Source organism: Camarhynchus parvulus, chromosome 1A (genome assembly GCF_901933205.1).
Source record: "Camarhynchus parvulus chromosome 1A, STF_HiC, whole genome shotgun sequence".
Classification (NCBI taxonomy): Eukaryota; Metazoa; Chordata; class Aves; order Passeriformes; family Thraupidae; genus Camarhynchus; species Camarhynchus parvulus.
In genome coordinates, this window is record NC_044586.1 from 17,824,893 (window position 1) to 17,849,989 (window position 25,097).

The window sequence follows — 25,097 nt, forward strand, 5'->3', positions numbered from 1 at the left end:
TTCTAGGACTGGGGTGTGGGCAGAAGGTGACGGACAGGAGGGTTGCCAGGGAAACATGGGAGGGGAAAACCAAGATAATGAGGAAAACAAGGAGGGGTTACATAGATTGATGGGGAAACTGAAACAAAAGGGCGGGAGTTGCCATGGGAACCTGTGAGTGGCAGTTAACCAACTTGGGGAAGAAGGGGAGGGAGACCCTGAAACTGAACTTTGGGGAAGGCATTTTGAACAACACAGAACAACTTATAAAACTGAACAAATACAACACAGAACTGTGCAAAACCATGCAAAACAAACACCGCATGCACCACAACAGGGCAGTCTTTAGAGGAGTGGCTGAGGGCACTTGGTCTGTTCAGCTGGAGAAGAAGAGACTGAGGGAGAAGCTGCTTGCAGTCTGCAGCTTCCTCACAGCTGAGAAGCAGGGGATCAGGAGCTGATCTCTTCTCACTGGTGACAAGTGATAGGACCTGAGGGGATGACATGAGGCTGTGTCAGGGGAGGCTTAGACTGGATATTAGGAAAAGGTTCTTCCCCAGAGGGTGGCTGGGCACTAGAACAGGCTCCCCAGGGCAGTGGTCACAAAATCAAATCTGCCAGAGTTGAAGAAACATTTGAACAACATTCTCATACACATGGTGGGATTCTTGGGGTTGTCTTTATCCTGTGCAGGGCCAGGAGTTGGACTTTGATGATGCTTGCAAGTCCCTTCCAACCCAGGATATTCTATGATTCAACTGAATGTAATGTATGAAGTGTGTATCACCTGGAGGGACCCCACAAGCTTTGCTTCTTAGGTGTAGTGGATAATATTGAATAAATATTCCAGTTGACTAACTTCATAGTTGCCAACATCAACATTTTATAGTGTGAGCCATTTTCATTTCCCTTTTGCCCAGTTGATCTCTTCTAAAGAGATTATAAACAACTTAATCAACATTCCTGTCATGTGTCATCCTATTAGGTTTCATTAATATCAGCTAGTTGTAATGCATGGTTCTAAACAGCCAATTTCTATTCCTTGCATTTATTACCTGGGCTTTTAATCTTGATACATAATCAATTTAGGAATTTCTGCATACCATAGTCTGTCTCTATTATATGTTGCCAACACCGAGAATTTGAACAGTCTGAGGGTTTGGTGGTCCCTTCTTTTCAGACATTTCTGCTATTTGAAACCTCCCCTTGCAGCTCCAGACAGCCTTGTCTTCTGCAGAAGAGGAGCTCTTCCAAGCCATGCAGTTTTTCTGTTGCCCTAAAAAGCAAAAATTATTTAATTTATACCTCCCAGTTAAGCAGCATTTTTACTGTCAGGTCCTTGCATCTTCTGATTTCCTTCATTTTCCTCCAAGCAGACATCCCACTCCCTCAGTCCCATTCTGAGTGTAAATTTTATACAGTTAGATCATGAATCAGTGCAGCAACGTCTTCTGTTTTCAGGAGGTATTGTCCTTTGTGCTGTGGTTCCACTGTCAGCTCATCATTTTGGTGCCAGCCTGTCCTTTGTAGGATATTTTCCCTCCTCTTCTCCAAGCAACAGGAGCTGATCTTCCTCCCTGGTTTTGTCTTTCCCTGCTTCTCCAGGTACCCCGTGAGGGGATGTTCTCTGCCTTCCTCTGTCCCAGTACACAAAATTCCTCAGACTTGGGGAAATAGTAAGAAGGCTGTGCATCCTATTTACTTATCAATCATCAATTGAACAACTTCTAAAGAAAAACCCTTCCCCAATGAATGGATCTTTTTGCTTGCCATAGTTCCAGTTCCTGCATTTGAAGTCTCATATCCCAGCCAAGCCTTTCCCAAATGGAAAGGAGGCTGATCTCAAGCAGCCCAGGAAAGTGAAGCACAGGGGGTGTCACTCTTGGCTTCTTCAGCTCAGCCAGAAAAGAGCAGGGCACAAAGATGAACATGGCTTCTCTTGAAAATGTCTTGAAAAGTTTCCTAAACCTTAGGGTGAGGTCATATAAAGACGCCTTTGACTCATTTAGATGCTCATTTTGATGAGCTCAGTGCTCATTCTTCTGCTGAATTGAGACGGACCAAGACCAGCACCTGCTTGTTCAGAGTGGGTTTTCTTTTTGCTCTCCGGAAACAACCAAAGCAAATCAAACTACTGCACTGAAGACATCAGAGCAGCAGAAAGAGAATTGGCAGACCCCAGGGTTTTGCTGTGGCCCTCTGTGTACATTAAGATTTGGAGTGGCTGCGGCAGCCAGATGAATGTGGTGGCTGCCTGGCACTGGCCACCACTCTGGACATTACCTTGAAGGATGCCACTGTGTAGCCACGTGGGCTGGGGAGCAGGGCAGGTGTCTTCCCTTGGGGAGTGCAGGGCTTGAGCTTTCCATTCCACAGGCAGAGCATTTTACACCTTGAGGGGGGTCCAACACCAGCAGGGATGCCCAGAGGGGTGATGAGCTCTGCACCTTTGCAGATCCTCAAAGCTCAGCTGGAGCAGCCCTGAGCAGCTGCCACTGCTTAAAGCAAGAGGTTAGACTGGGTACTTCCAGAGGTGCTCTGACCTGAGCAACTTGTAAAAAAGACTAGGGTCATTTAGCTCTCCACAGCTGCTCTCCAGATTCAAGGGACCCTGGGCTTCTGACAAGGCCACTCCCACTGGTATCAACACTCTCATCTAGTGGGAACAGCTTTGCCGTTCTCTGAAGTCATGTACACAGGAAAGGAAAAGCCTCTGAAATTATCAAGGAGTCAGGAGAAGTAACTGCCTCTTACAACTGCCAGGACCTTTTAAAGAATAAAACGTCTTTATTTTGTCTTTATTAAAAAATTAAAAGAAAAAAAAAACAACACATACCACCTTCCTATTTCAACTCTACATGTGGGCTGTGAGTTCCTGATGATTTTTAGACCAACATCACAACTGCAGAACATAACCACTGTTAATAATGCCTAGCAGAGACTACTGAGGCAAGGCTGTTCTTTAAAGTAGGCTCTCCTTTTTTACTCAGAGACAGAAACAAAGCCAATAGGGAGCACGAAACATCACCATCACTTCTGAGAGCCCCATTCAAGTAATTTGCTTTCATACATTTTGTTGCTTTCCATCTCCCAGCTTTGAGTTCCTTTTGTTGTTTCTAATAGATAACACCAGCTTCAAAGTTTGGAGGAACTGTTGTTTTTCTGCCAGCGTTGTCCTTTTTTCCTTTATTCCTTTAGCAAATACTGATTTTTTAATTTTAGTTTTTGCAAGTTAAAAGGGGCTGCTTTAACAAAGCACCTCTCCAGGTTCCAGGAGAGACAAGTGTCTTGCACTGTGGCATCCTGAGTTCATGTAGAGATGGAAGGACCCTGTCCTGACCAGCAAATGCAGCTGCGACCTTTTCCCCTCCACCCACACAGCCTTGTGGATGGCAGAGAAAGTCCTACTATTTTGATTAAAATCTGTGCACTAAAAGCTCTTGTACCTTTATTTTAAGGGATGGCATACGCTTGGATTAAAGGCAGTTAAGAAATCCCCTACTTTTAATGCAGAAGAGGGCACAAAATTTTGGAGTTTGTTGCAGTGTTTGTGAGTGCCTGATGGCTCCAGCTGGTCGTGCAACCAGCTCAGTGTTGACTCCATTGCAAACACACTGATGCAGAGCTGCCGGCAGCTGATGAAGTGTCTTCATCATAGTTCGCTGAGTGCCTTGCCTATATGTTCATGATTTATTACTTCCCTGACTTTCTTAGGTGTTAGAAAGAACAATGAATCAATCCTAGTGTTTTCAGAGTGGGGACTGCTAATTGCAAGAGCTCGGTTTACCACTTGAGAGCTGCAGTTTTGACAAGTCTCTTGACCCCATGTTAATACACATGATTAATTATTGTTAAGGGTGTCTGCAGAAACAAACAGGATAGGTAACTTCAGAGCTTTTCTTTCTTTCTGAATAAGCAATAAACATAATTATGTTTACACTGCTGGAACAGGTGGGGAAAGAACGTGCTTTTGAAGGCATGGGGGTAAACCATTGCTGCTCAGAGATGGGCACCCAGAGAGCACAGGCTGAGGTGATGGGGAAGCAGGTTGGAAGCAGTTGACTCCTTGGTGGCTCCACAGCAGCTTTCCCTTTCCCGTGTATGCCACTACAGGGGATCTATGTCACTGCAAGCAAGGGCACAGGTGCTGCATCCCCTGGAGTGTGAATGAGGGGTGGGAAACACAATGGGCAGGCTACAAGGTTATTGCAGTGCCAAACGTTTGTGTCATTTCACAACTGATGGAACAAGCTCTGATGCTGTGGACCCCACTGGGCCATTTTCTCTGGCGGCTTGCCCTGCCCTGCCATGCTTTACCTTGCTGTCCTGCTCTGCCTTTGCTCTGTCTGGTGTTGGTATTCATTCCCCCCCAGGACAGGGCTCTTTCTCCCCAGTGGAGGGAACCTACCCCATTTGCAGCTACTGGGTCACCTGGAGAGGCTTGAGGTGATGGTGAGATTTGTCTCCAGTTTCCTCCCAAGAAGGACCTGTCTCCTTTTCCTACACCACTCCTGGCTTGTTGCAGGTCTTTGGAGCTAAAGCTGCTGGGGAAGGTGTTGAGTTTTATCTGTGGGCTCAAAAACAAGGCAAGGGTTGACCCTCACCCTTGGGGACCCCCAAAGAGATATCCAGAGTGGGGGTGTCCATGGCAAGATGCTTCTCAGGGAGCCCCAATGTGAGTGCTGTGAAATGGCAGGGACCACCAGGAGTGACCAGCTGAGAAGCACAGCAGTTGGTGACAAAGGCAACATAACCAGCAGCTGACACAGTGAAGCAGCATTTTAAAACACCACATAACAGACATAACCAGAATGGCTGTGCCATGCAACAGCCTTAGAAAAGAGTAGAAAGAAGCAGAAATACAGGTTTAATTGCCTGTATTAAACTGCTTTATCCTGCATAATTTTATTATTTCTAGAAAATTTGGCCCAGGTCATCATGGTGGGAGGTAAAGTTTCCAGGAGACCCTGAGATTTGCCACTGTGGGTTACTACGGGGCACTGAGGACAGTATCTCTCTGCACAAAGGCCTCCTCTGCACGCCAGAGGTGCAGGGCTGTGCAGGACATGACCTTGCTTCTTCCTGTCCCTTGTGTTTCAGCACAGCAGCAGCATCACCAGGCTGAAAGAGAAACCCTGCAGGGACAAGCCTCTCTCTGAAGTTCACAGCACACAACACCGTGGCCATCTGGCTCTGTGCCCTGCAGAGGTACAGGAGTCCCCTAGTCCCCTCCATCAGCTTCAGGCCCACACCCCCACAGGCAGTGTCCCCACCAGGACACATGCAGACATTCCCCTGTGGACAAGGGGCCACTCATTGAGAGAGGGCATCTCAGCACCCTTTGAGACCCCTTCTCACCCTTCCAGTGGCCTCTGTGGAGAGGCTTGTACCACCAATCTTGATATCTTTAGTATTCCAAATTTGCACTTGTCAGTGAGCTGTGCTAGCCCTAGCCCCCCCAGCCAGGCTCTAACTGCAGTGGGGAAGGGGCACGTGGGGCTTCACTGGTAGGAGGGTGCTTTAACATCATTTTTTATTCTCCCCAGCCTTTCCTGGGTGTTGGGCAGCTCATGTGGTTGGGCAAAGCTTTTCCCTTACTCTGATGTAGAAGCTTCATTCTACCATAAGCCACTGCAACATGTTTATAGCAACCTGCATTTTTCCATCTGGCCCTCCTCAAGCTGCTCACCCCATTCAGAACACAGAGACACTGACAGGATAAATGTAATAAGAGCTCTGGAAACAGCAACCTGTCTGCATTGTTGCTTCCCATGGGCATCCCCCTGTCCCTGAGGCCATGCAGAGGCTAGACCAGAGCTCTGAGGGAGAGAATGGGCTCTTTGCCCACAGCAGGAAGCATTTGTCCACTAACCAGGCCCACATGGCCCTGGGTGAGAGCAAGGAGCACAAGGGCATTGTAGCAGTCCCTATGGACACAAGCAAGGCTCCTTGGAGGAATTGAATCAGCATTTTACTCCCTCACTTCCTAACCCCACCCTAGAGCATATCCCTGTAACCCTATAGGTTAGGACTTTAACCCCTTGCCATTGGTCCAAATCTCAATCCTCCTAAAACCTATAAAAGGGGCACATTTTAGCCCACTTGTAGAACAAGTGCTGAACCGTCTCTTCGCATCAATAAAGTCATCCCTGCGGAATCTCCATCGCCTCTTCTCCTCTCTCTCGTCCGCTGTGCCTCTCGCCCTGGGCTAACTCTGCCAAGCAGGCAAGCTGAAATCCTGAGCTGAATCTCACTAGAGCTGACAATCACCTATGCTTGCTGGCAATAGCCCTGCGGCCACACCTGAGCAACGCCGGGTCCTCGGGGGTTCTGTTCTCAAGGGGAACAGGGCTCCTGAGGTTAGATAAGGCAACACAGAGGCATTATTAATAGGGCATGGTGTGCACACACCCAGTGACATGTGATGAGGTTAATTGCTCTGCTCAGGTTTAGTCCATCATGCTCTGGAGAGGGAATACACTTCACTGGGAGGGGGAAAACAATGCCGACCGATTTGTGCAGGAAAGTCTGTTCCTTTAATCTATTTGAAAGCTTTTGTACATCAAAGTCCTGGCCAGAAGAGCTATTGCTGATATAATTGGTGTAGACAATTGTGAAGGTTTTGATAAAGACCTTTGTGCAAGAGCTATTCATGGGGGGCATAGAAGGGTCATGGTTTGGGCAGCAGCTAAGAAACAAAAACCTCAAAAGCAGGATGAAGGCTACACAAATGTCACACAGCTCCTTATCCCAGCCAGGGATGATGAGGATTTCCAGGGGCACCGCCAAAGCCAGGGGAACAGGCCAGAGTGGGGGAAGAAGATCCCCACCACAGACACAGCCTGGGCAAGGCTCCCTGAGAGGAAGGAGTGACAGTTATGCTAAGTCCAGATCAGTTCTCACCTGTTGAAGAGAAAACCGAGCTAGGGCCCTGGGCAGCTCACCACAGTGGTCCATTGGGGGTTACAAATACATGCTATTATCCCCAAAACACCTAAAAAACAAATGAAGATATTGGATAAAACTCAGGAGAGAAAGTAGCAGAGAACTGTGTCTAAATGGTCAGATAGGAAGGAAGAGGAGGTCCTCTTCTGGCACTGCTGCCTCTCACCAACTCCCAAATGACACATCAAAAAGAGAGGAGGGGAGCATTTCCAAGATGCGAAAGTAAGAAAGTTAGGAATAGAGTCTAGCTAGAATTGAAATTATTTTAATTTCTAGATGAAGTGAGTCAAAAGCAACATAATGGCCAATATACAAAATAACAAATGGCACAAAAGAGGTGCGTATAAGTACTCCTATTTTCACTTTGCACATAAAAAGAGAACAAAGGGACAGTCAATAAACCCAAGCAGCAGCACACATACAAGGATAAGCGAAATACTGTTGTTCTAATGCACTCTGCGTAATCATCTAGGGTGCTCCCTGTTCCAAAATACCACTAAAATTGCAGATGCAGAGAGACTTGCAAGAAAGGGACAAGAATGTACCTGAAAGGAAAGACCATTTGCAGTTATATTTGCTCTGTGCGAGTTACTTGAGCAGAAAGCAATAATATAGCTTTTAAGAGAGAAATTTTCACACAAACAGCAATAAATGGGATGGGGGCAAAGGTCCCCATGGGTAGATTATTCCAAAAATTGCCTTCTAAGGGATGTCTCATTCCTCCTTCCTCTGAAGTATTTGCATTGACTGTAGGCAGCAGTCAGTGACTGGAAAAGACAAACCACTTCTTATCTCCTCTGGATCCCTCCTGCAGCAAGACCATAGCACATTCCCACCTGCTGTGTCCCCAGCATGACCCTGAGCCAGGTTTTTGATCCTTCCTGGAGCATCAAAAGCAGCTGCTTGGGTGGGTGCTGAGTTCCAGCCTGCTCCTTCCTTCTAGTCAAGGAACATTTCACATCCTCAGCCGTATGTGACTGAGAGAGGTAAAAATAATCTTGTCATCTTTTTTTCATTGACGTGTAGTGATATCTCCCCTATTCATTGCTGAAATGAACCAGAATTAATCTCAGCCAGCAGTTCTGCCTGGTGATGGGAATGCACATCTTAGTGATACACATCAGCACACCTTCCTTCAGGAGCGCTGCTACCTGGATGAATGTCAGTGAAGGTCAGCAAAGGGGAGGTGGGGCAGGAAATTACTTGAGACGTCATCCCAAATTTAAATAGAACTGACAACTGCACAGCCAAATTTGTGGAAATCTTCCTTTTCATGGCCTCCCTTATCTGAGGTAGGTCAGAAACTCAGGTCTTTCTGTGCCCACAAAATTAAAATAAAAATATTCACCTGGTCTTAATCTCCCTCTCTGTGAAGATGTGTCCTGACACGCAACTCAGAGCAGGAACTTTCCTTCCCTCAACTCCCAAAGGATGGCATCCCAGTTCCTGACCTCTCCAGAGCTCTGCTGCAGCACTCCCACAGTAGCTTTTCCCTGCCTCCCAGGCACACCTGGCACACTCTCCCACCAAAATACATCCACTACAGGGGGTGGTTGCTGAGTTGCTGTTTTCCCCTCTCTGCAACCCAAACCTCGAGCTCGTCACCCTCTGCAGGAGATGTGGTGGCTGGAAGATGGGGGACAGAGCAGGGCACCCTCTGCTGACCCCCCTCCATAACAACTTTAATGTCCCACAGCCTGGTTCCTACCCCTGGAGAAGATGGCAGTCATTCCAACGTGGAGCTGATCATATAAGCTGCACATTAAGAGACCTTATTTTTTTGTTGTGTGTTGTTGGTTTTTTTTAAGACTTTATTCGTCTAACATGCTTGACCAAAAATTACAACACTCAAATTATGTCAAAATGATTAAATAATCTTTAAGCTTTCATACCTCAAGTACTTTAAATTATATTTTGAAGTAACAGTTGCTTTCATATCCTTTCCACATAAAAATACACAGTATTTGGAAGATACCTTAGGAAAAATTATTTTTAAGAGAATATTTTATGGTTGACATAGAAATTTTGCTGAGGCTAATAAAAGGACCTCTTCCCTTCACTTTAACATTTAAGTGCTGTGAGCGAATGTAAACATTTCAGACTTTACCATACAGCCAATTTCCTGCCACATTTGTTGCAAACCACTTGAATTGTGACTAGATAAGCCACTTTTATTCTAACTACATGCTATTGTTCATCTTCCCAATGATGACAGGAGTTCATATTCAACTATGAATTTCAGTTCTTACTGATTTAGGAGCTGATCCTGAAATTTCTACACAAGTAGCTCTGACAAAAATGGCCCTATCTGACTTAGTGGCAGACTGCTCATGCACTTGTGAACCACTCCCCCAAAAACCAGTTGCAGGTGTCACCTATTGTTTTGGGTTGCATTTTCAGGAAAAAAAAGCAGCACATTAGTTTCGACACATGGTCACCCAACAGATTACAAAAATGACAGACCTGTGACTTGTCATGTTTTCGGGGGTTCTAGCGGCTTCTTGTGGGTCCACAGCATGAGTCACTTACTGGGCCTGAACGTCTCGGCTCCAGGCAGCACCTGGAAGAGCTGCTGCACGTGGGAAGCCAGTGAAAAGCAGAGTTTGTGCCCACCTAGCTGAGAGTCGAGGCTCACATGGCCTGGTTTTGCAACACAGGTATTTTAAATTGTTTATTTGTATAATGTACATGCAGCTGCTACATAAAACACATTTACATCCATGTAACACACACAATTCTCCAATGCATGTGTGCAGGCGTGGGCTATGCACAGATCTGCAACCAGCTCTGAGCTGGCAGTGCTGTGGTGTGCCCAATGTGTGTGAACAAGATTAATGCCTAGATGCTGTCAGCCCCAAATTCAGGATGCCCACATTCAGAATACAGCAGTTAAATTATCTCCATCAAGTCAAAAGGACATATTTGTTAGTTCAAGACAGAAATCCATTTCTTGCAGGACATGTCTGAAGCCCTGGGGGTTTTTTGGTGGCTTACTAAGCACTTCTTAAGCTTCTGCCTAGGACAGGACTGAAATCCCAGCAGCTTCAATACCTCTGCTAGCACCGCAGAAGAGCTTCATGGGCAGTACCATCACTGTGGACTATACCAACCAGCTCCTGCCACATTCCCTGCTTTGCCTGGTGCCAAAAGCAACATAACAGATGGGTTTCTACTAGGTTTGTGCTGAGCCTCTCTCAGCAGTGTCTATGAGTGGGCAAACAGCAGTACCAGGTCTCCTGAGGTGACCTCTGCTCTGCACACTTTGGTGTGTACCCGTCACTCACAGTGACCCAAAAGGGAGCACTCGCACCACACCTTGGGTTGACACCTTCCCCTTGACATCCATGTTTCCCAAGGACAAAATGATCACAATGATATTTAACCACACCTGACCAGGGCCAAATTCAAACCAGTAATCTCATCATTGGCTAGATGTCCCATTAGCAGTTTTTAAACCAGTCCCAGTAGGTTTTATTTAAAATACCATTACTAATCATTGGGTGGGCTCTTTGCAGGCTCTTTCTCTTTCTTTTTACCTTAAATACAATTACATATCTCTTTACCATATGAAAACACAGTTATATTTTTTCTTTTTTTTTAAGGGAAATGTCATCCTTTTTTTTTTTCTTTTTAAACAGGCAAGGCCAGGTTACAAATTCCTGAGTTTATACTGCACTTAACACAGTCTCCCTTCTTGAATGTTGAGCTGTTTACAGCATGCTGGCAATATGCACCATTTCCCTTGCCATCTGTAATGCCAGATGTAGTAAAACTTCATTTCAGTACAGTGAATTAGGGCCTGTATTGCATTGGTTTTGAATAGATGCAAAGACTTAGACCTGGAGGACTTGGAGAAATAGCTTTCCTCCTGTGACTGGTCATTTGTGCACCATCTTTTATATTTGCCATGTTGATTAAGGGAAAACATCTTTACTATCATTTTTATTTTACCAAGAGCTCACTGAAAAACATCTGAAATGAGGAAAACCTAGTCTAAATACTTACGTTTAAACTGCAAACTTTCTTAAAGAAACACTCCTTTGAAAGACATCGTTCTTTTAATAAGTCCAGTACACGGTATGTACAAAAGCCCCTACTAGATATATATATATATAGATATATATATATGTATATATATATATTTGTGGAATGCATTCACTTTTCTGTGTTCACAAACATTTTAATGGTGAAATGTTAGTCTTTAATCTGGTTCTGGCACCAAAATGTCTTTGTTCCTTGTCCACTTTTGTTACTCCAAATTTATCTGTGAAGAGCTAGCAGGGAAAAAAAGGATTTTGCTTTTTTGTTGAATGGTTCCCTATTGGGATTCTCAGCCAGCAATATAAAGTTGCTTATGTGTTGGGTACAACTTTAAATCCTCATTATAATCATGTGTTCCTTGGAGTAGGTAAGTCAATAACTATAGGTGGATTAAGTGGCTGGTAATTCACAGTGCACACAGATGCATTCACATAGGTGGTGGTTCCATCAGCCATGACACCATAACCTAAAAAGGAAGAAAAATTCTGGTTACTCTCATTATTCCTTATTATCTTCTTTCATTTTTAATTACCTTTATCACACAATGATAAGTGCCACATTTTTTATTACTCAGAAGGAATTTAAAAATTATCTTTGTGCAAAATATAAATGTTCCCTGAATCAATACCATCTTTGTCCTACAGAATAACTTTTTAAATTGTGTAAGAAAAGAAAAATGGGCCTTCAGTAGCTGGTGGCTATTATCTCTGCCAGCCAGCACACTAAACCTCCTTAGAAAGACAGATACTTCTCTCTGCAGAGATTTTTCTCTTAAAACTGTTTTAGTTTTGGAAAGGATGCTTCTGATCGTTTAGGCTTGCAGTCATCAGTGCAGCAAACTTTGGGCAATGTTAATTTCCCACCTTTTTTTCCTGCCCTGTGTTGAACATCCTTTAAGCAATCAATGAAGAAAAAACATTGCTTGACTGAAGCAAGTACATGTGCATGTGCATTAGGGCAGGATTTGCCTAGTAGGAACCTCTTCTTGCTATGTCTTTGAACTTGTTGACCAAACTTGATGGAAAGGCACTAAAATGCCTGCCCAGGCTGAGAAAAGATGGCTTTATTATTGAATGCATTTTCTAACAGACAAGGTGAATTCACACCCTAAAACACCAGAACATTTCCACAGGAGAACACACACATCCGTGTGTCTCGCCAGTGGTGAAAAAGCTTCAGCTACATCTCATGTCTGGCTAGACACCCAAGGCAAACAATTCCAGAGTTAAATCTGCAGAAAACCAAACTTTCAGTTCTAATTCCTGTAGAAGTACAGTGAAATACTGTTACAGAAAGTGAAGAAGAAGCCCTTTGACAGCCTTGGTGTTATGAAAAAGAAGACACACTCTCCGTTGTCAAAAATCTTTTCATGAATCTCTAAAAAACCCCATAAGTTTGATTATATGAAAGCTAAAGGCCTAATGTTGGAAACTTTCACTGAAATATCATGATCAATATGAAGAACTGCATTCGTCATCAGTAATACGTGATTTTGGGGAAATCACCTGGCAGAAAGCATTTGCACTAAGATTCAATCTCACCTTTCATAAAGTTAATAGTGAAATGTATTCATTGTTATATATAGACTAAGCTCTAGCTATTCAAACCCTAGGTACTGAGGACCCTATGTTTTCTCTGAATGCAATTTTGTGTCTTTTACAGCACTGAAAATTGCATAATTTGCAAACAAAGAAACAGTAGCCAAATTCCTTTCTTTTTGGTTCCTTAAAACACCCTGAATAATGCAGGGCTTCCTGCACCTTCCATGGAAAAACTACACTATAATTAGGGCCCAGGGAGGGAAGAAAACTCTGTCAGGCTCCTGTCACAGGAATTTCTTTAAATCTCTTTCTGTTTGCCACAGAATGACTGTTCTGAGGAAAACACAAAATGCACGGAGGAGAGTCAGCACCGTGGCTGGGACTTTCTGTCTCCTTGGCTACACATTTGAAGAGACCAGACACTTCCTTTTGCTGGAAGATTCCTGGTGCTGCAGCTTTCACTCCTGTCCCACTGCCAGGAGGGTTTCCTTGGCCATGACCTCAGTGGAGTACTGGCTATACTGGGAAAACCAGAATTTTAGCCAGAGCCCCTGCCATGCTGCTTGTCCCTTCCATGGGTGCATCAGCAGCAAGCCCATGTGCAGAGGTATTTTTTGGCAGACATGGTAGTGCAGAGAGGGAATAGGGAAGAAACATCTCTTATAAGCACCTCTTCTCCCCAGATGTTCAGTAAATGACTGCTGCAGATGTAGCTATGCTCACTCTGAGAAAGAACTCATCTGTTCAAATCATGCATTCTCTCTAAAAAGTGCAGCTTCGTTTGCACAAGCTGCCTGCAATGGGAATTCTCCTCTGCAGAGATTTAGCATCCCACTGAAAAACAGGCTCTGCAGTTCCCCATTTGTTTTCTCTAAATTATGATAGTTAACAAGAAGAGTACCTTGTTTCTGTGTTTCGTTACCTACTGTGCCAACTACATTAATTCACAGGATTTACTATTCTATGGAGGTGCCATTCTCTTCCCTTGAGAGCCAAAGTTGGACTTGGTTTTAGCAGATGTTTTGTTTACCTGCCTGAAGCTTCATGGCTTGCTGTTTGCTTATATCCCCTGCAACCCTCTTGGCTTATAATTTCTGAAATGACAATGAGTTTGAACTGTATTCACCAGCTCTCTTGGTTGGAATATCAGAGACTGCTCCAGCAGCATTATTTGTTTACTCTGTGATTTAACAGCACTTTGGACATTAACCAGGCATTAACAGGTCACTGCAGATGAGACACACGAAGAGAATGGACCTAATCCTTGAGCTATAAAATAATGATCTGAACATCTTATCCATTAATTTTACACCACCAGCCATTTCATTTCTATGTGCTGTGGTGAAAGCCTCCAGCAGCAAGTCAGAGAGGGATATCTCAGGAAGGGTTCTTCATAAAACCAGAAATATCTGAATGTGAGCTCCTCCAGTTTTTCCATCCCTGCACTGCTGAGACCCACAGAGATCCTACAGCAAAGGCTGGAGCAGTCCCAGAAGCAGAAAACTGGCAGCTGTGGAGTACCTTTTCCTGCCAGTAAGTTAACACTGCCAAAGATGGAGCAGTTGATAATACACACGTACGTGCCAATGGTTCACTCCTGCACAGCCCACTGCTTTCTGCTTGGGGTGGCAGCACTGCTTGAAGCCTTCTGCCTTGCTCTGTGAACAGGACAGGCAGCATCTACCTTTCCTTTTGCCTGGAGACGAACTCCTGCTGTCACTGACTTCAGCAGAGCATATCTATAACCATTTACTTGGCTTGTGCAAAGGGAACTCTTTTTTTTTTTCTCCAGTTAAATATCAAATAGTCAATAGAACCACTTGTTTTGTCTGAGCACAAAATGTGTCCCCTGTCAACCCATAAATATCTTGGAACTTCTACACCAGTCAGTGGTGATACCCCTCTTGATTTCAACTTCATATACACTTTGATGGGGAGAGACAAGTTATTGTACAGTCTTGAAGATCAAGCCTTAGAAGCAACACTCAAAATATTCCTACCCCTTTTACAAGCACAGAAGTTGACACACAGAGATCTTACATGAATTATTGTGAAGCACAGATTCTGCTAAGGAAAAAAACCCCCTCCATCCTAATATTTAGTCATTTTCTGTAACTACTGGACTTGTATTCTTATTTTAAAATTCACAGTACTCATCCCTGTGAAGGAAGCATCAACTTGTTTTATAGATGTAAAAAATGAAAGATAAGCTCAAGTACAAGTATTGAAATGTGGATATCAGCCAATTTCACCTCTACATATACAGCTAAATATGTATCTGAATTCAAGTGTTTCAGTTCAGACATTCAAGTTTGAAAATGCTGGTTAAGACTTCTCTGTTTGCCATTTCTAAAAACACATATATATAAAAAGAAATGTGCTCTGACCTTCATGGATATGTCCAAAAACATGAAGCCTTGGCTGTATTCGTCTCTGGACTGTGTTCAGCAGCTCAACACATCCTACTCGTTGCATTTTCTTAGGGACCCAGTCTAGAAAACCTTTGGAAAGGAAAGGAAATCTTTAAGAGAAGACAGGTAATCCACAAAGCTGTGCTGTTATACAGCATTTTTGAGATTTCACATCTCATGGCTTTTTACAAACAGCCACAGAAGAACTGAAATGGCAAAAACTGTGTCTGCCTTGGTATGCAGAAGAGGAAGGAAAGAAAAATACTGGTGGAAAACCATAAAAGCTCATCTGGATAAAAAGGACTATGATAACTCATTCCAGTTTTTTTTCAAAGAATAATCACTGCACTCAAAGCATTTTTTTGCACTGTTGTTAATGGGATAACTCAATGTTTACCCCTTTTTCTTCCTGAAGAGAATGAGGTGTAAAGTGTAGTAAATCCAAAGGGAGCCTCTCAAGAATTTAAAAGAACATTTAACTATTTAAAACCTGTCCTGGGACCTACTTTTTTAGATTGAACACTTGAACCAATGTAATGGAATCTGTGCTGCCAATACTACAACTCTACTGTTATTACATTGAATCCTACAGCAGTGGAGCTCAGGTAAGGAATCCACTACATGCCCAAAAAGTGACATCCTTGAGTTAAACCACTTCATGGCACAGCAAGCTCCACTTCCCTAAACTGATGAATCTCAGATAGGAAGAGAAACTCAGGCCTTTTGCAGAAGATGTATTTAAGTGCTGCATTTACTTGCACAAAAATTGTGTAAAAATGTATTTCTTATGAAAATAGACAGAAATGTTACATAAACTTGCCTCTTTGTCTAAAAATACTGCAGGGGGAAGTTTACTGCCAACTGAAGTCCATGTTTCTTTCCAAGTAGTAGTTTAAGGAGGATGTTGTATTGGAGTGTTTGCAACAATCAATCTGTTTTCTCTCTATTGTTCAGTCATTTTCATCAGGCTCAGATTTGGAAACCTAGAAGATAAAATCTTCCTGGTTTTATTTTGTTGTTCTGACATTTTCCCTGTGTGCCTGTCATAGCTTTGCATCTCAGATTTTCTGCAGTAGTGTGAATATATTGTGCTTTTAGCCAGAGGTACAGAGTTGGGACCTGGTTTTCATACATTTACTTTTGATGTCCACTCAAGCATGGCTAAGCAGCCAACCAACTGGTTTAAAAGACCAGAAGTGTGGTATTCAAGCTCTTGGAAAAGCTCTCAGATTTGCTAGAGCTTCAGGGCAGGTTCACACATTGAGAAATACCTCTTTAGCTGCCAGTGCTTGAAAACTGGGCTCGGTAAACTGTGAGGTTTTACCAAAATGGCAAAAGTTTGCACTTGTTTCATAGCTACTCAGAGAGCTAAGTTCAATTTTCAGAAAAAAAAAACCAACCTGGGAATGGGGCATCCTAAGTGCCAAAAAGAGGAAGTTCTCATCATGGTCAAAGACCTGAAGGCGTTGTTTGGCACCTGTCAGGGAATGTAGAAAAAGAAAGCCCTGCTGAACTACAGCCAGGCTGAGCAATGCTCACTCCTCCTGAATTCACATGTGCCATCGAAGGGAGGTCAAAATTCACCAGAGAAAAAGAGCACTTATGATGTCAAAGTGAGGCCAGCAATTCCTCTGGAATAAAGTCATGTTTGGGGTTTTTTTCAGAGTAAACATATTATAGCCATAGGTTTTATTACTCCAATGATTTGAAACAGTTAATTGTCAAAATGTCTGCAGTGAACATAAAGCCGAAAGTATTTCCACTTCAAAAACTTCACAAACAAAAATCCATAAAATTAACTTCTCCATTAAATTAAGCATTATTTATGTTGAACATGTTTTTGTTTACATGCATTATCACCCTTCTGAAGCCTTCCCATATGTTTGCAGCTTATTATGTACACCTGACTACACAGACTAAGAATAATTGATTACACCTAGCTAACAATTAGAGTTCATCTTAGGGGTTTTTTAATGTTTGGTTACTTGAAACAGGTTTCTGCAGCTGTCAGGAAAGTATAAATCTTTGTCACAGACTATCAAGCAGACAGCTGCAAATGAAGACTTAAAGGTGAAATTAAATTAAAACCAAAGAAAATAAAGTGAACTTTTGGAAGAGAAATAAAAGAATCATAAATGGAGATCTTTAGGAAACAAAAATATGCTGATACAGAAATGAGCATTAACACTGGTCCCATAATCACAAATTCTATATTTCATAAGCTATGAAATACATTGCATATCTTTGTTAATAATAATAATAAACAGGTTATTAATAAAACAGTCCAAAATAGCTGTTTTAACCTTTTTTTCCCATCCTCTGTGAACCTCCCATCTATCCCTGCCCTGGTTTCATCCCAAAGCATTACTCTAAAACAGAAGAGAAAAATTACTTGGATTTTTGTTACATGGCTAACTTAAAAACAAAGTTCATTAACTCGTAATGGTGCTTCTGCATCTAAATCAGACCATTTCAAATCTATGTAATAATGTATTATTAATTAGTTCAGGAGGATGCACACTCTTGAAGTGAGCGAATCAGAGAGCAGCACAGAAAATGGATGATGGGAAGAATTTAGGCAGCCATGTTGGAGAAAAAAAGCCCAGAATTTGCAAGAGGACTGATTGCTATTTATGGTCATTAGGAACAATGCTAGTGAGGTTCTGAGTTCCAAAATCAGAACAACAGGAATCAGCTTTCTGGTTAAAATAATTGGCTGGGAGGTTCAAGGAGGATCCTGTCTCCCAAAGGGTCTGTGGACAGAGCTGCACAATGAGGTGGTTCTGTAAGTTAAGCAGAGTGCTCAGTTCTTTGAAGTGTCATATATTTGTTGCCATTGCTGTCAGGGAGACCAACAACTCCTGCCCTCAGGCAGAAGGTTCTGTGCTTGAGCCATCTATTAATGCATCGATAAGAGAGAGACAAAGAAACAGGAACTTCTAAAAAATAAAGGAAATTCTTGGGGGGTGATTGAAGATAAAGAATTAAAAGGGAAAAAAACCCCACATACTGAGCCATGGAGATGGGAGGAATTCACAGTACTTCATTACAATCACTGGAGATGGGTGGCCCTTCCTCAGAATTACTGCAAATATTAATTTAGTTTTCAATTATTAAATTTACTATTAAATTCATTATTAAAGTCTGTCTGTTGAGTCCCAGCTCTGCAGTGCTCTTTAGAGGTCCTGCTTCCTCTGCTGATGCCTGAGGCAACTGGAGAGGCCTGGTGGCTAAAGCAGCAAGGTGGTTGAATCTCTCCACGTTCCAACATTAGATTTCAAGTGAATCGCCAGTCAGCTGAAGTTTGGATTGTTTTACAGCTGGCCAGCTGGCTTTAAAAGGGGTTTTCAAAGTGCTGAAAAAGCTTCTGAAAAAGTTTTAAATATGACTTATAAATAAAACTCCATGAAAGACACAGCATTGTGCCTTGGAACCTAGGAGGGATTACCCCCATACCAATGGCTTGGAGCTAATATCTCAGGGCTGAAACACTTAATTTCTGACATCCACTTTTACAATACAGGCTCATATTAAAATCAGTCCGTGGCATGGCATGAGACTCCACTTAGGTGAAGAATCAAAACACACACCCCTAACTGTGAGAAACTGCTCACAAAGAACTACTTTCCCCCAGGATTAGTGAGCAGTGGAATGCAAACATGTCCTTCTAAAGAAAACAAAACACAAACCCTTTAGATACTTTCTCCTCCAAGCTCTGAAAGAGAAGAAAGGGTGGAAGATGAGGGTTTTAGCTTCAGGAAATTGGGGAATCTAAAGGTTTAAAGAAACCAACTGCCTTCATTTCACGCAAAGCACAGTAAGGCTCAGCAGAACACTTGAGTACATGCTTCTTGTTCATGTCCACTTATTAATTAGTGAGAGTCAAACACACAGTCACATTAAATATAGACTGCTGTATGTTAAATACATTGAAAAAAAGCTTAAAAGCCTTAAGCCTTTACTGAATCTGGACAAGTTTGTGTGATTGCATTATTTCTGTAGCAAAGGTAATGTCCAAATTTTCTAGGAATGCAAGAAATCTCTTATAGATAGATAGCTTTTATATCACCTATATTAAAAATAATTGGAAAATGTACATGCAAAACTATTTCTTTTTAATCTCTTCATGTTGCCAAATTGTATTACAGATAAGCAATTCAACCATCCTGTCCAAAGAACAGGCAAACAATGGGGAGCATCTGGGTTTGTGAGGCAGAAGGTGCACCAAGTCAGCATAATGAGGGAAAAAAGAGATTCTGGGTACTTGTTGGTGGGAGAATGCAGTAGCAAGTCAGGGAGAAAGTGATAAAAAATAAAATCCTAATCCTGCATTTCTCTTCAAACAGGTTCCATGCCTTCAATCAAGTAATTTCACCAGTGGCAGATTAGAGATGTGCATAGGAAAACTAGATCCTACTTGTTTGTAAAGCTCATTATGGCTTTATGTGTTAACATTTTATTTTTAAAGCCATCATTCAACTCCCTGCCATTGAGCAGAGATATCATAGGTAATCATGAGCTGAAGACCTGGTGCTGCTGAAATCAGTATGCATGTTGCTTTTGACTTTCGTAAGTGAGGAGTGCACTCTTTTTCTAAGGAGAGCCATCAGTTACCATATAATCATCTGAAATACACAGCTAAGAGCACTATTATTTTCTTACCGAGAGGTGGTCCATGTGTTATAAGAATATCTATTCCATCTGGAATAAGGTTCCATTTCTCTAATAGTGCTTGGCCTCGTGGAAGATTAAAGCCCCAGCCATAAAACCAAGGTTGCCTGCCAAGAGAGGAGGAGAATGTCTTCAGTGCTACTTCCATGTACTGGTTATCTAATTAAAATACTGAGGTTGACTCTTTACTGCCATGGAATTTGAAGACACAAATAGCATTCATTTTCTTTGTGTGCACAGTAATCCCCTCTTCCATACTAGCAGTGTAGTTTAACTTGTACAGCAAATACGAGCAGTCCTCCCCGTTTTCAGTAGGCAGCACAGAGTAAAATATTCACAGTATTGCTCCAACTACTTACAAGGCCTGGATACCAAGATCTCCATGTGTGGATTATCACGCTGACTCTCACAACATTTAGAAGAACAGCTGTCTCAGACACCTCCACGTGATTTATGTTTCACATTGGCTCCCAGCACGTTTGGCCCTTAGCCTATGACCAGCTGGGCAAGGACAGACCCTGGCACCATGACAGATCCTGCTCCAAAGTCAGAGACATCATCTCTGCTGCTTTATTTCCCTAATTGGATACATCCCATCAGAACAAGAATGCTGCTGCTTCTCTTACACACAAATTTCTTCTGTCCTCTTGTGTGTTGACTTGCTTTTAAGTAAGACTTCCCATAGTCAGTATTCCTTATCAGACAGGCATTTACATTTTTTAAAACGTACTCATGGAACCTCATCATGGAGCCGCATCATGGAGCAGCAGGACTGTAACACTGCCAGTCAGAATATAATTTATCTGTATCTTGCTATCCCATTGATTAAAAAACTATATTTCACAGCAATTATATCACAGTGTTAAATTATGTCTTGCTGACTAGGCTCTAATTTTAGGTCATAAAATTGAGGGGTTAGTTTTAGGTTGGAAGTTTTAATAATTTCTTGACTGACGTCCTGTGGCCATACCCATATTTGAAGAACAATGAACAAAAGGTTTTTCTTCCACAGACAAAAAGAGGCTCAACTACTGATGACTGAAAGGCTTCCTTTCTCATCCCCTGCCTCTTCATCACATGCCCTGGATCACCAGGGTCTTGAGAAACAAGTGTCCCAGGGGAAAAAAAAAAAAGGTGAATCTTTGAACATCTGCTATTGGGACCAGAAATATATGTCCCAGCCTCCAGAAGCTGTGATGAGGGAGGTGAAGAAGGTGCGTGAAGGAGAAATGCCAACAGCACTAGCAGTGAAGCACAAATCTTATTCTGAGTAACACTGCCCAGGCCAAGGCAACTGGCTAAGGCACATCCCTACATCAGGCCACAGACTCACACATTTCTGGTTCCCTGTTCAGCATTCCAAGTAGCCTTTCCTCACCTTCCTGCTTCCAGGGTCTAGAGGGAGACTCAGGGGAGACCTTATCTCTCCAAAGTTACCTGAAAGGAGGTTTTAGAAAGGTGGGAATTGAGTCTCTTCTCCCAGGTAACAATAAATAGGACAAGAGGAAATGGCCTAAAGTCGCACCAGGGGAGGTTTAGATTGGATATTGGAAAAAATTCTTCCCTGATAGGTCAAGTGGCTAAGTCACCATGCCTGGAAGCATTTAAAAGATGTGCAGATGTGGTACTTGGGGACATGGTTTAGTGGCATCAGGTTTATGGCTGGACTCGATCACCTCAGAGGTCTTTTCCTAAACAATTATGGGATTCTTCTAACTGGCTTATTGTGCAGCAAGGCACCAGCAATGTTACCATGTGACATTGCCACACAGCAGCCACACAAGCTCTGTGGAGCTGGATCTGCCCCTCCTTACATTCAACTCACCACTGAGATAAGGAAATTATTTTTACCACACAGGAATGCCTTGAAAATAAAAAACCTGATGTTTATGAGATTCTTGGATATTACAGAAGTGGAAGGCTTCATAAAAATATACACTGGTTGGCTTTTTCTAAACTCTTCATCCTTACCTGCCTTGGGATTGCATTCCACACCTAACAGGCCAAGTATTTTTCTTCACCAAGATGAAAATACACAACTCTTGGGCAAATTGTAGGCCCAGGGTAAGTTCTCTAGCAGCAAGATCTCACTGACAAAATATTTGCAAGGGCAAATAGGTGGCAAAAGAAGTGTCAGCACAGTAAATCATGTGTTTTAAGTCACTGACAGTTTCAATGGATATGCCTGGGGTGGGCAGGCACAGGATTGTCCCTGGGTCCCTGATGGGAAGCGAGGGGAGGCACTGTCCATAGGTATGCCAGACGCAGAAATGAAACCAAGGAGAAAGACCAGTATTTGCCCAAGAAGCAAAGGTCAAAAACTCACAAAATAATTATTTTAAGACTACAATGAAGCATTTTTAAAGACAAATAGTCATGACTGCCACATGTCTCACCAGAAGTCAGCTTAATTTTGCTGAAATCCAGACGACCACAAACCACATAGGCAGCTGTGAGAGCCTCTGCCTGCCTCTACCAGGGCTGGACTACACACGGCCACTTTCTAAAAAAGCCCATTTCCCCTTATGAATAGGCATGATCTGCTTATTAAGACAAGAAGCACTTTCCCCCATCCCTCCCTCCTCCCTCCCTCGCTCCCTTTGTGGTGACTGCAGCGGGGCTGGTAAGTTATGCATGCTGGAGCTGTTCTTTTGTGGAGGGGAGATGTTACAACTTGTGTGATTTGCCATTATGCTGTCTTTTGTGACAATCCTGAGATGGAAGGAAATGTCTGGAATATTTCTGGCAAAAAAAAAAAAAAAAGCAGGTCCAAGAAAGGATTCAGTGGAGGATGTTGGCATGCTTTATATTGGAGAGAAGAAAGACAAATCACACACTTCAGTGCCCCCACCCCCAAAGCAAATACCATCTTTATAAGCATATAGGGATTTTATAAATCCCCAAGCCCCTTCTTCTGAAAATTTATTACAAAACAGCTATAAAAGTTTCTGAGTAGGAAAAAAAGGCTTCTTCTCCTCTAATACCCACTAATGAGCCCATGACCTGAATATCATGCAAAGACAACTTTTTCTAAAATTTGCATTTATGATAGAACCTGAAAACAAAGTTAAATTCTTTATATAGAGTACACTGAATTTCTGTATTCCCAGTTAGAGGTTACTCAGGAAAAGTGTAATCATTTTTAAAATGTATTTTTCAATAATCTTAATTTGACGAAGAATATATTGCCAGGTATGTTCTACAAGAGAAAAATCCACTATGATCAGAAAAAAAGAAACCAACCCAAGAGAAATTTATTTGGCAATTAAAGACATACATCATTAATGTATTTCACCTTTGAAGTGAAGCACTCATCTGTAGAAATGTACTTTGATTTAGGTCTTACCTTTTTCAAGCAAACAGCTTGAGTGTTTCCAACACTCTACTGAAATTCAACCGGATTGTTATTTTGATAAGAATAATTATTGTCTACATGTAAGATTCAAGGGGGAAAATATATCAGAGGTGAATTTGTTTACAGCACAATTAACCTTATGTTTAAAACATTTGAACAAGTTTTGCAGGCCAAATAATCTGCCACACAAAAAGGGCTGAATTATCAGAGTTTGTGCTAGAAATCGGATGTTGCTTTATGCACTGAATTTCTATCTTTCTGTTCTAAAGTAACCATTGGAATAATTTTCTTACAGAATGATAGTTGCTATGACAACCATAGCAAATTTTCCTTTTCTGAAACAGATGTCTCATTTAGTTGAAAATTAGAATGTGAAAAACCCATGGGAAAAATTAATTCAAACTTTAACAGAACACTGACTACAATGTAATCTCTTATAGGTTAACCCCTTAACATCTTTCTGCACTCCTATAGTAACCTTCTCATAAATTCTAATTAAACCAGTTTAACCTCCTAGGAATGACCTTCTTAGCTATCATTAGCACTTTAGTTGTCTTTGAAAGGATCATTTCTGTTATAATAGTAACAGAAAAAAGTCGTACTAAAAAAATAATGGTCAAACATATTACCACCCTAATTATTTATTAGGATTTTTTTTTCTTTTATTCAGCTAATATGGGAAAGAGCTAACATGTAGCCCGAAAATTCTTTTGTCATTTAAATGGGGCTTTACTAAGCTTTACATGTGATCTACTGCAAAAGGTAGGGATGCACCACACACATCTGACCTGCCCTTTATGAGAAAACTGAAGGTTTTTCATTTTCAAATCAGTGGTACCCATGTCAATCTGACAGGCAGCCCTAAAAACAAGGGATACTTGACTGGGGAGAACTATCAGTGCACATGGATTTTTCTATTACAAGCAATGAAAGACTGAAATTTGATTCTCCATTGCCTTGATTCAATTGAAACCTTTTAACTCAAAGAACGGCTTCCTTCCTTTCCAGCTCAAGGGGACTCCTCACAGTACCTGGGCACCCCTGCAAAAAAACAGGGCAGAAAACCAGTGGCACTCCCAGAAACATCCCCCCCTTGGCACTGCCTGCAGGGCTGGGGGGTGTCAGCTAACACAAGAGCTGCAAGATTTACTGCAGCAGCTGCCTCTAGGCTGCCCAGCTGAGTAACACAAGTCTTGCCACCAGCAGGCACCAATTACCCTCTTTGACTTCAAGGGGAAAGCCCAGGAGCCACAGGGAACTCTGGTTGGTTTGACTGAACAGCAGCGGTGTTTCAATGGGATTGGTGGGCAGCATCTTTTAAACACCCTGGTAGAAAAAAGTGCAGAACTGAAACACATTGTACCTCCTAATTTCTATTGCTTCCTATAAAAATCTTTTCTTTTTCCACAGCTGGAAGGCAAGTTCTCTCACTAGAATTCCTTTGCTTACCAAATAAATTTCAAAGGTTCACAAACACATGCAACTTGCTCCAGTCTTTTCTCCACAACAGTTGTCATTTTTCTCCTACAGGAAGATAGAAACTCAGTGGGAAAAGAATGGACCAAATCACCTTTCTCAATCCTGATCCTCTTCCTGAAAAAAGCAAATATTCCATATTTAGAAGACTGGACTAACCATGCTGAAAGCCATACTGGGAGGAGTGGCTGGTCAAAGGCCGTGGAGCATGAAAAGCAGATTCCACAGTGGCAAATACAAGCAAAACTCCAACACACCCAGATTCCCAGCCCAAAAAACTCCCTGTTGGACATTTAAGTCTCATTTTTCCTGGTCTTGGTATCATCTTACTATCATAACGAGCTACAGTCCTGTCAACATGGGTGTACAGTACTATACACACTGCATACCTTCCCTGGTGGGCAGGTTCTTCAGGTGTTCATATTTTTCCATTCCCCACCACTGCATAAGCTGAATTTAACCAATCACAGCATTTGCCTTTTTAGCCTTTCCTCATTAAAGGAAATTAAGGAATTAAGTAATTAACTATTTTACTGAGTATTTCTCTTATTTTTAACTCTACTTTCTCTCCAAGAAAGCATTCACAAAAGTTCATATTTTTGGGGTTTTTTTTTGTATCGGCCATTTCATCTAAAGTAGGTGTGAAATAACACAGACCTTTTTATCTTTTCTTCCTTG

The 25,097-nt window shown here is 42.2% G+C and overlaps 1 protein-coding gene across 5 annotated transcripts in view; it reads right to left on the minus strand.

Annotated features, from left to right (window-relative positions):
• Positions 1 to 9,570: 9,570 nt before the first annotated feature.
• MPPED1 (metallophosphoesterase domain containing 1) overlaps positions 9,571 to 25,097 on the minus strand; it is a 60,926-nt gene continuing 45,399 nt past the window's right edge. For all 5 annotated transcript variants that reach the window (XM_030959522.1, XM_030959524.1, XM_030959523.1 and 2 more), the window contains 3 exons: positions 19,580 to 19,695; positions 14,894 to 15,007; positions 9,571 to 11,431 (listed from right to left, as the gene is read on the minus strand). In XM_030959522.1, the coding sequence (XP_030815382.1) occupies positions 11,313 to 11,431; positions 14,894 to 15,007; positions 19,580 to 19,695 (349 nt within the window). In that variant the 3' untranslated portion in view covers positions 9,571 to 11,312. The remainder of the gene's footprint in view (positions 11,432 to 14,893; positions 15,008 to 19,579; positions 19,696 to 25,097) is intronic.